The sequence below is a fragment of the Coregonus clupeaformis genome, chromosome 3 (genome assembly GCF_020615455.1).
Source record: "Coregonus clupeaformis isolate EN_2021a chromosome 3, ASM2061545v1, whole genome shotgun sequence".
Classification (NCBI taxonomy): domain Eukaryota; kingdom Metazoa; phylum Chordata; class Actinopteri; order Salmoniformes; family Salmonidae; genus Coregonus; species Coregonus clupeaformis.
Window position 1 is genome coordinate 29,928,291 of NC_059194.1, and position 14,798 is coordinate 29,943,088.

The 14,798-nt window shown below is 44.7% G+C and overlaps 1 protein-coding gene across 1 annotated transcript in view; it reads left to right on the forward strand.

Moving 5' to 3' along the window:
• Nucleotides 1–14,798, forward strand: part of LOC121544491 — a 124,576-nt gene that overhangs the window by 46,816 nt on the left and 62,962 nt on the right. The window contains exon 3 of the mRNA XM_045206583.1: nucleotides 7,676–7,930. Coding sequence (XP_045062518.1) covers nucleotides 7,676–7,930 — 255 coding nt within the window. The remainder of the gene's footprint in view (nucleotides 1–7,675; nucleotides 7,931–14,798) is intronic.

The window sequence follows — 14,798 nt, forward strand, 5'->3', positions numbered from 1 at the left end:
TAGCTACTCTTCCATGTGTGTTTGCCAAGGTGGATTATTTTCCCTTGTTTGTTTAGTTTTGACGCCAAAAGTGGTTGCGTTTTATTTATGTGAGACGGAATCAACTCTGGACCTTCGGTGTTTTACCTCCTGCGCCTGACTCCTTCATTCACACCTCATCACAGAATCACTCACCCGCTTCGGGAATGGAGTCAGCAGAGAAGACCGCATACCACCAGTTGTGGCCAAGGGTCAAGGAGCATTCCTCGATGCTGGCCAGCTTGGGGAAGCGTGGATCGGGTTCTTCAGGTAGTAGAACGACTGGAGAGGAGAGGACCCGATCTATCGAGACCAGCTGGTCAACCGGATCCAGCCACCACCTACACCCCAGCCCCTGGAGGGATCCAGATATCCAGGGCCACCGGCGTTCCCGATGGGCAGGCTGCGCGATGTAAGGGATTTCTGCCCAAATCAGGCCGGCGCCACTGGAGCGGGAGGGGTATCCGTCCTCGTTTCCCTGCCCTTTGTGGGGAGAACCCTGGAGTGGGCCAACACGGTGTGAAACGAGGGAGTGAAGCCGCGTTGGAGGACTACGGGGAGTTTGCTCGCCTCTTTCGGGCCGTTTTCGATCACCTGCCTGAGGGCTCGAGAGGCGGGCGAACGACTGGTCCATCTGAGGCAGGGATTGGCGTCTCCCGGACACTGGCAGCGGGTCCCGGGGTGAAACGAGCGGGCCCTGATCAACCATTTCCCTGTGCCACCCCCTAAGGGAGGATGTCCGACGGGGAGCCTAGCCTGCCGTGGATGCCATGCCAGTTATTGTTTCTCCCAACTGGTGGACATGGCCATCCGGTTGGACAATCTGCTAGCAGCCAGAGGACGTCCTGGTAGGGTCTGCCCGTTCCCACTCCAGACGACTCTGACCCCCGATTTCAGATGGAGCTGGCTTTTCTTCAAGACATTACCATATTTGGTTAGCTCCTCTGATTAACTAAAGTAAAGCATATTGATTTCACTATATGTCAGTCTCAATCAAAGTAAGTTAAGCTAAAATAACAAATTGAGAAGAGGATGTTGAGGAATAAAGATAATCTAACAAAGTGTTGATAATGTAATGTAATGTTGTGTAATATGCTGTCATGCCTAATCCGTTCCCTCTCTCCAGAGCTCCCTCCCGTCTCTATACACCGGTCCTGGCAACCCACATTATCGCGCACTATAGCAACGTTTCATTACGCACACCTGCTCCCCATTCGTTATGCACACCTGGACTTCATAATCACCTTGATTACACTCCTTTTATTGTAGCCCTCAGTAGCCTCAGTCTTTAGGCGGTATTGGTTTTGTTCACGTTTCAGTATGTGTCTTCTGTTTTGTTTATCTGCTTATTCTCATTATTAAACTCACCTTCTGCACCTGCTTCCTGACTCCTAGCGTATATGTTACAGAATACTGCCTCAGAAAAATAATGGAAGCAGCAGAAGATACACCATCTTCCGGACGGTCGAGGAACAGGGTCATCTACTCCACCAACACCACGACCAGCTAGCTCTACTGGTTACGACCATGAACGAGGTCCTCCGCGTTCTCCCCTGCCTCGACACCACCAGTGAGGTTCTCCATACATCTGATGGAGGGCCTACTTCCACGGGTCGTCACAGTGAGCCAGTCCCCCAGCCTCCCCAGCCTCCCGAATGTCCCTTCCGGAATAGTAGAATGGTACTCCATTGAAATGCCGTGGCTTCCTACTCCAGGGCTCCCTCTATTTTGCCTATCAGACGGGAGCCCCCACCTCTGAGAGGTCCAAGGTTGCCGGTAATTTCCCTGCTGACCGGATGTGCTTTATGGCCTGCGGCCGTCTGGGAGAGAGGAGAGGAGGAGCTGGGTTCATGGCTTTGTTCAGGGCGGTCTTGACCGTCCTCCAGAAGGCAGAGAGGGAGGTGAGCGACTTTTCCAACTTCGCGGGTGCCCAGACCGCTGGAGTATGCCCTCACCTTTCGGACTGTGGCAGCCTCCAGTGGATGGAATGAGCCGGCGCTCCATAATCTATTCTGCAGTGGATTGCGCAAGGAGGTCCAGACGGAGTTGGCATGTCGGGATGACATCATATCCTTGGATGCTCTCATCGCGATGGCCATCCATCTGGATAACCTTCTTTGGGAGCGCCGGTGTCCACCCCGCCACTCGCCTCCCTGCTTTGGCTGTCCTGAGGCAGAGTCTGAACCCATGGAGGTAGGGGCCACACACCTCTCCGTTGCAGAGCGGCGTCGCCGGACATAGCTGGGGCTCTCTCCCTATTGCGGCCAAGAGGGGCACTAGCTTCAGCGGTGTCCTGTGCGTCCAAACCCGGGGTCCACTAGAGCAGAGGGGCAACCCTGTGAACTTCCGTCTCCCAGGGTAGGCGTGAGTATTCCTTTATCATCGTTTTCCGCCAAACCCTTTCTGCTTCCCATTTCGCTGGCTGTCCCTCAAGTGTTGTCTTTACAGCTCTAGTGGACTCCGGTGCCACTGGGAACTTCATCAACCAGGCCCTCGCCTCCTCCCTGAACTAAACTTCATACCCCCTCTCCTTTCCTTTTCCTGTCCAAGCCCTGGATACACAGCCATTGGGATCCTGCACAATCACAGCACCACTCACCCTCACCGTGGGACCCATGCAACAACAAAAACGTCCCTTCCTCATCACCACTGCACCCATACAAAAATTCATCCTCGGCCTCCTGCGGCTCCAATTTCATAACCCCACCATCTCCTGATCAAGGTCCAGAGGAGCGCTGTTGGGTCCAGAGGAGCGCTGTTGGGTTCCGGCGGCCGCCATCCTGGACCCCAACATTGTCCTGGATTTCCATCTACGCCGTCCGGACTGGCCTGCTCCTCGCCCCCGGGGCTGTCCTCCTGGCTGGTGTCGTCCTGCGACTCGAGCCGCGTGTCAAAAGATCAGTTTGGGCAATCATAATGTCACAAAGTGAAATGGCATTAATAAAGTTTTATCAAAGGATTTAGACTTATTATCACTATCAAAACAAAACTTTTTTCTATCCTCAGGCATGGAGACCTCCTGTGATGCTACATAGAACATGTAGTGTTACTGGAGCTCTTGGAGGAACTGTCTATCTCCATGGAAATATATGGACAAATGTTTTTTGGGGGTTAAATGCGCCTTTGAAGGTTTACATACAGTAACCCAGATCTACAGTTTGGCCAAGTGCATGTGAAGGAGGTGAATGGATGCTATTTCTAACTCTGCAAATCAACATTAGACCTTATGAAGACTGTTTACATACTTCAAATGTTAATTGTCAAAAAGTGATCTGTGCAGTAGCCTTCCATTTTTTTCCACAAACATCTCCACACAAATGCTAATGAGAGTCCGGAACTGGAATATGCTGACATCACTATTCGAAAGAAGAGGGATGGTGTATGGACAAATTGTAGTGCTGGAGGGGGCCAGACCAAACACTGAGAGATAGACCTGAGGGACTGGAGGAGACTGTATACTGGAATACAACTAAGCCAATGAGAGAGGGTTCTTGAGCTGCATGTTTGAAGGGTTGGTCTTTAGAAGTGGTACTGAAACCTTGTTGCTCCATTTGTTACTGTAACGAATTGTATTAACTTTGAGGTTCTTCCTCTTTCCTCTGAGTCAGAACCTATTAATAGGGCGAGGTACAAATTGTACTTCTCTTTTTGCTTATCACAAGCTAAGTGAATTCTACTGAGTGACAAGGACAGCTGCAGTGTCTTTCATACCACCTTTGCATAGGTTTTGTTTATGTTGTAAATTGTGAGCTTATGGAAATTCAGCACTGAATGGAAAATAGAGGATTTTGTTACAGTACAGTATAACTTAATTTGCTAACTTGAGCCCTGTGTTTTGAAGAGACATGAAGGCTCTGTTTGGACTGTTGGTGATGTTAGCAGGAGTGTCTCATGGTAAGAAGTTTCTTTATGTGTCGATTTCCCTCTTGTTTTACACATGATATAAGGAGCCTTGTTTATGTCATGCAGAAAGTGAACCGCTTGATCAAAGCTATTTGTGGTGTACTATAGGCTATTTAGAATCCCTTTTGTCAAATGAATCCCTCTCATAATGACTAATGATAGAAACAGAGACAATATTCAAAAGACTGAAAAAGACAGAATTGTCTCGTTATTCATTGTCTTGTGATAATTATAACTGACTGAGGTACTGTTATGTTGCCAAGTACCTTGATGTCATTGGTTTGGTTATCAAATCAAATCAAATCAAATTGTATTTGTCACATGCGCCGAATACAACCGGTATAGACCTTACCGTGAAATGCTTACTTACAAGCCCTTAACCAACAATGCCGTTCAAGAAATAGACTTAAGAAAATATTTAGTAAATAAAAGAAAGTTTAAAAGAAAACAAAAATTAACACAGTAAAATGAACACAGTCAGTGTGTATAAGGTTAGTCGAGGTAGTTTGTACATGTAGGTAGGGGTATAGTGACTATGTATAGATAATAAACAGCGAGTAGCAGCAGTGTAAAAACAAAGGGGGGAGGGGGGAGGGTCAATGTAAATAGTCTGTGTGGCCATTTGATTAATTGCTCAGCAGTCTTATGGCTTGGGGTGGAAGCTGTTAAGGAATCGTTCGGATCTAGACTTGGCGCTCCGGTTGTGTCGTCAGCAACTGTAATGATGGTGTTGGAGTCGTGCTTTGCCACGCAGTCGTGGGTGAACAGGGAGTACAGAAGGGGCCTAAGCTCGCACCCCTGAGGGGCCCAGGTGTTGAGGATCAGCATGGCAGATGTGTTGTTGCCTACCCTTACCACCTGGTGGTGGCCCATCAGGAAGTCCAGGATCCAGTTGCAGAGGGAGGTGTTTAGTCCCAGGGTCCTTAGCTTAGTGATGAGCTTTGTAGGCACTATGGTGTTGAACACTGAGCTGTAGTCAATGAACAGCATTCTCACATAGGTGTTCCTTTTGTCCAGGTGGGAAAGGGCAGTGTTGAGTGCGATTGAGATTGCGTCATCTGTGGATATGTTGGGGTGGTATGCGAGTGGAGGGGTCTAGGGTTTCCCGGGATGATGGTGTTGATGTAAGCCTTTCAAAGCACTTCATGGCTACTGGCGTGAGTGCTACGGGTCTTTAGTCATTTAGGCAGGTTACCTTCGCTTTCTTGGGCACAGGGACTATGGTAGTCTGCTTGAAACATGTAGGTATTACAGACTCGGTCAGGGAGAGGTTGAAAATGTCAGCGAAGACACTTGCCAGTTGGTCTGCACATGCTCTGAGTACACGTCCTGGTAATCCGTCTGGCCCAGCGGCCTTGTGAATGTTGACCTGTTTAAAGGTCTTGCTCACATCGGCTATGGAGAGCGTGATCACACAGTCGTCCAGAACAGCTGGTGCTCTCATGTATGCTTCAGTGTTACTTGCCTTGAAACGTGCATAAAGGCATTTAGATTGTCTGGTAGGCTCGCGTCACTGTGCAGCTCACGGCTGAGTTTCCCTTTGTATTCCGTAGTAGTTTGCAAGCACTGCCACATCCGACGAGCGTCAGAGCCAGTGTAGTAGGATTCAATCTTAGCCCTGTATTGACGCTTTGCCTGTTTGATGGTTCGTCTGAGGGCATAGCGGGATTTCTTATAAACGTCCGGATTAGTGTCCCGGTCCTTGAAAGCGGTAGCTCTTGCCTTTAGCTTGTTGAGGATGTTGCCTGTAATCCATGGCTTCTGATTGGGATATGTACGTCACGGTCACTGTGGGGGACGACGTCGTAAATGCACTTATTGATGAAGCCGGTGACTGATGTGGTATACTCCTCAATGCCATTGGATGAATCCCGGAACATATTCCAGTCTGTGCTAGCAAAACATTCCTTTAGCATAGCATCCGCGTCATCTGACCACTTCGGTATTGAGCGAGTCACTGGTACTTCCTGCTTTAGTTTTTGCTTGAAAGCAGGAATCAGGAGGATAGACTTATGGTCAGATTTTCCAAAATTGGAGGGCGAGGGAGAGCTTTGTAAGCGTCTCTGTGTGTGGAGCAAAGGTGGTCTAGAGATTATTTTCCTCTGGTTGCACATGTGACCAGCGTCGTCCAGGGTAGGGGAGGGAATGGCCGGCAGGGTTGTGGGTTTGTTTCCCACGGGGGGCCAGTATGAAAAAATTAAATAATGTTTGCACTCACTAACTGTAAGTCGCTCTGGATAAGAGCGTCTGGATAAGAGCTCTGGATAAGAGCGTCTGCTAAATGACTAAAATGTAAATGTAAAATGTAAATGTAAATGAGGTCAAACAGATTTAAGTTTGCCTGCATTAAAGTCCCCGGCCACTAGGAGTGCCGCTTCTGGATGATTATTTTCTGCTTTGCTTATTGCCTTATACAGATCGTTGAGTGTGGTCTTAGTGCCAGCATCGGTTTGTGGTGGTAAATTGACGGCTACAAATAGTATAGATGAAAACTTTCTTGGTAGATAGTGTGGTGTTCACCTTATCATGATTTATTCTACCTCAGGTGAGTAATACCTCGAGACTTCTTTAATATTAGACATCGCGCACCAGCTGTTATTGACAAATAGACACACACCCCCACCATTTGTCTTACCAGACGTAGCTGCTCTGTCCTGCCGATGCACGGAAAACCCAGCCAGCTCTATATTATCCGTGTCGTCGTTCAGCCACGACATCTGTGAAACATAAGATATTACAGTTTTTAATATCCCGTTGGTAGGATAGACTTGATCGTAGATCATCCAGTTTATTTTCCAGTGATTGCACGTTGGCCAATAGAACGGATGGTAGAGGTGGTTTCCTCACTCGCCAACAAATTCTCACAAGTCACCCCCGACCTCCGACCCCTGCATGTCCGTCTTTTCTTCATGCGATTGACAGGGATTTGGGCCTGGTCTCGGGGTAGCAGTATATCCTTTGCGTTGGACTCATTAAAGAAAATATCTTCGTCCAGTTCGAGGTGAGTGATCGCTGTTCTGATGTCCAGCAGCTCTTTTCGGTCATAAGAGACAGTAGCAGCAAAATTATGTACAAAATAGGTTACAAACAATGTGAAAAAAAAATAGCACAGTTGGTTAGGAGCCTGTAAAAGCGGCAGCCATACCCTCCGGCGCCATTACTCTCTGGTTATACTGTTGCTTGCTTGGTTGTATTCTCATCCATAAAATTATACCTCAAAACTAGGACAGTGATAGTCACTACAGTATCTATATTCCTCTTGATTTTCAGGAATGGAGACCCACTGTGATGCAACATTGGATGGAGCTGTCTCTCTCCAGCTGATGACCATTGACAGTGGAGACCCTGACATATTATTAAAAACCATCTCCACTGGTGTTACTAAAAATATACTCCAAATTAGAAACAAAACTGATAAAAAAGTAAAAATCCACAAATCCATTGAAACCAGAGCACACTTATTTTTCAACAACGGAACATTTAGGATAGATAACACAGAGAGGAGTGATTCTACTGAATATAGACTAGATACATTTAATTCAGATGGGGAAACATTAGGGACAATAAGACTACAACTGTTTATTGAAGGTATAGTAATTAGCTAACCCTTTAAAAATCTCATATTGACACAATTCTTATTACTAACCATAACTTGACTACAAAAGCCTCTGTGGCCTTCTAATTCTAGAAGAAGTGTTGTTTTCTAATGTGTTGTTGCGAATGTCTGCAAATGTCTATTCTTCTTCCTCCACAGCCCCAGTGTCCTCTCTTCAGCTGTCCTCTCAGTGTCTGACCCATGGAGAGATGAGGGTGACCTGCTCCTCTGAGGGGGATGGTCCTCAGTACAGCTGGACTCTGGACGGACACACACAGAGAGACACTGAGGCCTCTCCTGGTGACCAGACAAACACCATGACACTGAAGAGAGGCCTGTCAGGAGATCTCACCTGCACTGTCAAAAACCACATCAGCAGTGTTACTGTGAGCAAAATCATCTCCCCCTGTGAGGGTAAGCTACTGTTTAATTACATTTGTTAAAGAGACATATTATGTAAAATAATATCATTGATTAATGATAATTATGAAGATGATTATAATTATGATGAATCTTTATCAATGGACTTTGACCTGTTTAGAAAGCACTATCCATTTGCCAGTATTACATTCAGATACATATACGATTTCTGTTTATTTGATTACTTGCAGGGCTTATGTATGTTAACTGCACTTCCAATGGGACAAAGATATCAGAGTGGGTGATTGCCGCTGTGTATTGACCCTACAGTAGTGGCACACACAACTGTGACAAAGGCCTCCACCAGTAAAACAGAGACAACCAATGGCAAGGGGTTTGAAACCCTAGTGACCTCCACTCTAAATCGTCCCACTCTAAATCTTTGTCATACTTCTGACTTATTATATTTCCTTGGAATGCTATTTTTCGTACACTGTTTACAGTTTAAGCTAGAAATGCCATTTAAACATTAAGACTTACAGATCGGTCTGGAAAAGTGTGCTTGTATTTAACTTTTTTAAATATTTTAAACTTTTTGTCCTTCTTTATTTTTTACTCCAGCCACTTTAATGGGATTTCCTCAACATTCTAAAGGACCCATTGTGACATCATGACTTACATAAATATATTATATTCACTCTAAACAATGTAACTTTGACCTAAATCAGCTACTTTGAACACTTTCCCAACAACTTAGACAATAGACTTGGAAAGCGTATGAAATCTAAGTTTGATTGTGTGCCTTTCAAATTTGAAATCAGAACAGAATTCTCTTCTGCCGATCAAATGATACACCTGTCTTGGAAACCGCATCAGCTACATTTCCTTTCAGCTTTTACAAGCCACTTACATTTTGACCACTTATCCATCAAGGTAGAATAAAAATCAGGGCATATGACAGCTCAGTCTATTTCTCTGCTATTCAAATCTGAAATCCGAACATAATGATCTTCTACCGATCAAATGATACAGCTGTTATAGTAATCACATCAACTACATTTTCTGTCAACTTTTACAAACAAGAGACATATTGACCACTTTCCCGACAGGTTAGCCAAAAACTTAGAGGGTATGACATCATGGTCTACTTCTCCGCTATTCAAATCTGAAATCAGAACAGAATGGTCTTCTGCCAATCAACAGTTACAGCTGTTTAATTAACCGCATCAACTACATTTCGTGTCAACTTTTACAAACAACTGAAATTTTGACCACTTTCACAACAACTTAGACAAACACTTACAGCCTATGAAATCTTAATATACTTCTCTGCTTTTCAAATCTAAAATCAGAACACTTATTCCACTACCACAAATATACTTTTAAAGAGCTAAAGGAAGTCCCACAATGTAATGTCTAGTTATCAATATTATCATTAATACTAATGATGGATTTCATGACCTTTTATGTAGTAACAGTGGTGGCAATGAAACAACCTTCATGCTACAATGAAACAACCTTCATGCTTATATGTTGTTCTGTCTCTGTTTCCTCTCTTTTACCCAGACATCATAGGGATGGTAGCAGGGTCTCTGACAGGCATAGTGTTTGTCCTAGTGATGGTGTTTGGCAGTTTACTGTGTCCAGAAGAAAAATAAACCTCCAAAGACTCCAGGTTAGAGGATATTTAGCTGGAGCTCTTCAATTTTCTCAAGTACTACAATTGACCATGTCAGTCTTGCCAGTGAAATATTACGAGGTAATCTGACTCTCTCTCTCTCTCTCTCTCTCTCTCTCTCTCTCTCTCTCTCTCTCTCTCTCTCTCTCTCTCTCTCTCTCTCTCTCTCTCTCTCTCTCTCTCTCTCTCTCTCTCTCTCTCTCTCTCTCTCTCTCTCCACACAGATAATGTTAACAGTCAGGATGTGGAATACGCTGATGTCAGGACACTGGAGAATCAGATGAGACAGCAGGAAAGAAAAGTGGAGTACGGACAGGTGAAAGTGGCAGGGGTCCCCTGCAGCCAATGGAGGTGGACTATGGACAGATTGAAATATTAGAGGGTCCACAGCAGAAGGTAGACACACCTGAAGAGGTGGACTATTTGTCGCCAGGGTACGGAAAGGCCAGTGAGAAAGGTACTGTCTAGATTCAATATGATAGAAGGAGGCTGATTTGGAGGAAAGTACAACGCAGTTTCCATCTGCCTATGGGCATATCATCCCTAACTGGTATTGCATATCTTACAGATTTCGTCCCATTATGACTAGATTCAGGTTTTCAAAGATGGTCATTACTTCTTTTGCAATATGTACACCAAGTCTTAAAGAACAACCAAGTTAAATCATTTGGCCGAACTAAGTTCAGACTTCCATTTGCCAAAGTCTGAGTTTCTGTAGCTATTTACAGCGAAGAGACTATTTACTGAAACACCCCCAACTGGGTAAAAATGAAAGGTGAGCCCTCTCCCATAGAAAAACACTGAATCAATATTCGAAAAGGCAACTAGTAGTAAACAAATAACAAAAATATACTAATCTGTTGCTGTCATGACCTAGAGCAATACTCTGCAAACTAAGAGCAAGTGGAAATCTGAACTTGGGGAGAACATTGAAAATGATCTTGGGAGGCTTTCTAACTCCAGACACAATGGTGAAGATAAGAAAAGAAACAACCAGTGAATACTGTAGAAAATGTGGGGAATTGTTCGCAAACTACCTCCATATTTTTTGGGTCTTGTTCTAGAATAATTAACTTCTGGAATTATGTTTTTGACTTTGCAAACAATGTATTTAAATGCTCCCTTGCAAAGGGACGCAAAAAGTAATCCCTGAACGGTTTCGAAATGACTATCTATTGAATATACTATTGTCTGCGCAAATAAATGTATTACAGCACATTGGTTAAATAAGGACATTCATACTATGGAAGAGTGGAATTGTAGAGTGAAAGAAATGTATTTAATGGAAAATAAAATTGCAAACAGATATATGTGAAAAAAAGATGGGAACCGCTCCTTGTAAATAACATTTTGTAGACATAAGACCAATTAGTCTCGAAGCAACCAAATATATGATAAATGTGATGACTTATTTTTCCTTTTATTTTTTCTAATTTTATTTACTTTCGGTGCTTACAGTGCCTTCAGAAAGTATTCGCACCCCTCGACTTTTTCCACATTTTTTCAAGTTGCTGATGCATTTCCTTTTTGAGTCACATGATTTCCATATTTGGTTAGCTCCTCTGATTAACTTCAACTAAAGCATATAAGATTTCACCATATGTCAGTCTCAATCAAAATACGTTAAACTAAAATAACAAATTGAGAAGAGGATGTTGAGAAATGAAGATAAATGTTACTAACAAAGTGTTGATGACATAATGTAATGTTATGTAATATGTAGTGGAATCACTTGTCATGCTTCATTGTGAATGTCGCTGTGTGATGGGAAATTGCAGTTTGAAAATAAAATCCTTTTTTAAAAAACAAGCAAAGTTGTGCATGTCTTCTCTGATACTACAGTATAGAGGTCAATCATTAAGAGCCTTGGGCTTCTATTCATCCCATCTGAGGAGTAATAAACAGTCTACATAAAATCAAATGTTATTGGTTGCATACTGTTGGATTCTAGCTAGAAATATACTTATTAATGTTATCAAACTTATTGATTACTTTACATGTATAAGGAATGTATATGTTGGGGGTCAATTAAGGGTGGATAGGAATTTTGTGTGTGTAAAGTTATTGGGTGAGACAAAGGCAAGCGCAGAAAGTTCATATTCTGTTTCTAAGGAGGGAGGCAAAGGGCAACAGTCTAGTTTCAATTCTTGATAAGGCATGCCAGCTGTGGAACTAGGGAGGAGCGAGGAATTCGGCTCGAGGTCAAGTCAACAGATGAAGTGAGAAGCAACCTCTGGGAGGGGGCAGAGGGGCCCACCACAATGACTCTCCTACTACAGTCCTATCTCACACACATACATTTCCATGCCCACGAAGGTTCTAGCACCAGGCAGGGCCATGACTACACCAGTCAGAGGATCAATTAAGTTCCTGCCTCGCAACAGAGATGTATTGGCTGTCTAGTAGGAGGTTATAAATATATGTGCTTGTCCAATCATGCTTTGTCTTTTGCAACTGTGTGACCAACTGGGTGAATAAACTTGGTTTTTAGCTATTCCTAGTTCGTTTAAATTTTTACTCTGTTTGTTCAGAACCTAACAATACACATATTTAGCAGATGTTGTTGCGGGTTTAGCAAAATGCTTGTTTTCCTAACTCCAACAGTGCAGTAATATCTAACAATACAAAACAATACACACAAATCAAAAATGTAAAAAAAATTGAATTAAGAAATATTTATATATTAGGATGAACATTGGCGTAGTCCGGAGTATAAATATATATAAAATAAAATAAAATTTGATTGGCCACATGCGCCGAATACAACAGGTGCAGACATGAGTGAAATGCTTACTTACAGCCCTTAACCAACAGTGCATTTATTTTTTAATAAAAAAGTAAAATAAAACAACAAAACAACAAAAGTGTTGAGAAAAAAAGAGCTGAAGTAAAATAAAATAACAGTAGGGAGGCTATATATACAGGGGGGTACCGGTGCAGAGTCAATGTGCGGGGGCACCGGCTAGTTGGGTAGTTGAAGAAATATGTACTTGTGGGTAGAGTTAAAGTGACTATGCATAAATACTAACAGAGTAGCAGCACGTAAAAAGATGGGTGGGGGGGGGTGGGGGGTGGGGGGGGGGCAGTGCAAATAGTCCGGTAGCCATGATTAGCTGTTCAGGAGTCTTATGGCTTGGGGGTAGAAGCTGTTGAGAAGTCTTTTGGACCTAGACTTGGCACTCCGTACCGCTTGCCGTCGGTAGCAGAGAGAACAGTCTATGACTAGGGTGGCTGGAGTCTTGTTCAATTTTGAGGGCCTTCCTCTGACACCGCCTGGTATAGAGGTCCTGGATGGCAGGAAGCTTGGCCCCAGTGATGTTGTCGTGTATGAAGATTATGACTATTCTACTGGGACAAAGGAAAGATGTTTATCTTAGTTCAAATGTAGCAGTTGTAGGGTGACGCCCTAGGGGGGATAGGTGATTGGACGAAAGAGGGAGCGACCCATTTTCTGCCATTGTTTATAAGTATGAGCTAGACAAAGAGGGGGCAGAAGCATTCAGATTATTTTGGGACGGTGCTTCTCCAGACACTGCGGGTCTGTAACTTATGCTGTAAACTTGTGATATGAATAAAAGCTTCTAATCCAGGTGCAGCCTAAGCGGACTCTTTGTTTGACAGCAACAACCACCAACAGCCGACGGGACACGACAATGTACTGGGCCGTACGCACTACCCTCTGTAATGCCTTGTGGTCGGAGGCCAAGCAGTTTGCCATACCAGGGGGTGATGCAACCAGTCAGGATGCTCTCGATGGTGCAGCTGTAGAATTTTATTAGGATCTGGGACCCATGCCAAATCTTTTCCAGTCTCCTGAGGGGAATAGGCTTTGTCGTGCCCTCTTCACGACTGTCTTGGTGTGTTTGGACCATGGTAGTTTGTTGGTGATGTGGACACCAAGGAACTTGAAGCTCTCAACCTGTTCCACTACAGCCCCGTCGATGAGAATGGGGGCGTGCTCAGTCCTCTTTTTTTCCTGTAGTCCACAATCATCTCTTTTGTCTTGGTCACGTTGAGGGAGAGGTTGTTATCCTGGCACCACACGGCCAGGTCTCTGACCTCCTCCCTATAGGCTGTCTCATCGTTGTCGGTGATCAGGCCTACCACTGTTGTGTCATCGGCAAACTTAATGATGGTGTTGGAGTCGTGCCTGGCCATGCAGTCATGGGTGAACAGGGAGTACAGGAGGGGACTGAGCATGCACCCCTGAGGCCCCCCGTGTTGAGGATCAGTGTGGCAGATGTGTTGTTACCTACCCTTACCACCTGGGGCGGCCCGTAAGTCCCCTTAGCTTAGTGATGAGCTTTGAGGGCACTATGGTGTTGAATGCTGAGCTGTAGTCAATGAATAGCATTCTCACGTAGGTGTTCCTCTTGTCCAGGTGGGAAAGGGCAGTGTGGAGTGCAATAGAGATTGCATCATCTGTGGATCTGTTGGAAGGGCGGTATGCAAATTGGAGTGGGTCTAGGGTTTCTGGGATAATGGTGTTGATGTGAGCCATGACCAGCCTTTCAAAGCACTTCATGGCTACAGATGTCAGTGCTCCGGGTCGATAGTCATTTAGGCAGGTTATCTTAGTGTCCTTTTGCACAGGGACTATGGTGGTCTGCTTGAAACATGTTGGTATTACAGACTCAGTCAGGGACATGTTAAAAATGTCAGTGAAGACATTTGCCAGTTGGTCAGCACATGCTCGGAGTACACGTCCTGGTAATCCGTCTGGCCCTGCGGCCTTTTGAATGTTGACCTAATTAAAAGTCTTACTCACATCGGCTACGGAGGCGTGATCACATAGTCATCCGGAACAGCTGGTGCTCTCCTGCATGCTTCAGTGTTGCTTGCCTCGGCGAGCATAGAAGTGGTTTAGCTTCGTCTGGAAATCTTGTGTCACTGGGCAGCTCGTGGCTGTGCTTCCCTTTGTAGTCTGTAATAGTTTTCAAGCCCTGCCACATCCGACGAGTGTCAGAGCCGGTGTAGTACGATTCCAATCTTAGTCCTGTATTGACTCTTTGCCTGTTTGATGGTTCGTCGGAGGGCATAGCGGGATTTCTTATAAGCGTCCTCCCGCTCCTTGAAAGCGGCAGCTCTACCCTTTAGCTCCCAGTGCGGATGTTTCCTGTAATCCATGGCTTCTGGTTGGGGGTATGTATGTACGGTCACTGTGGGGACGACATCATCGATGCACTTATTGATGAAGCCAGTGACTGATGTGGTGTACTCCTCAATGCTATCTGAAGAATCCCG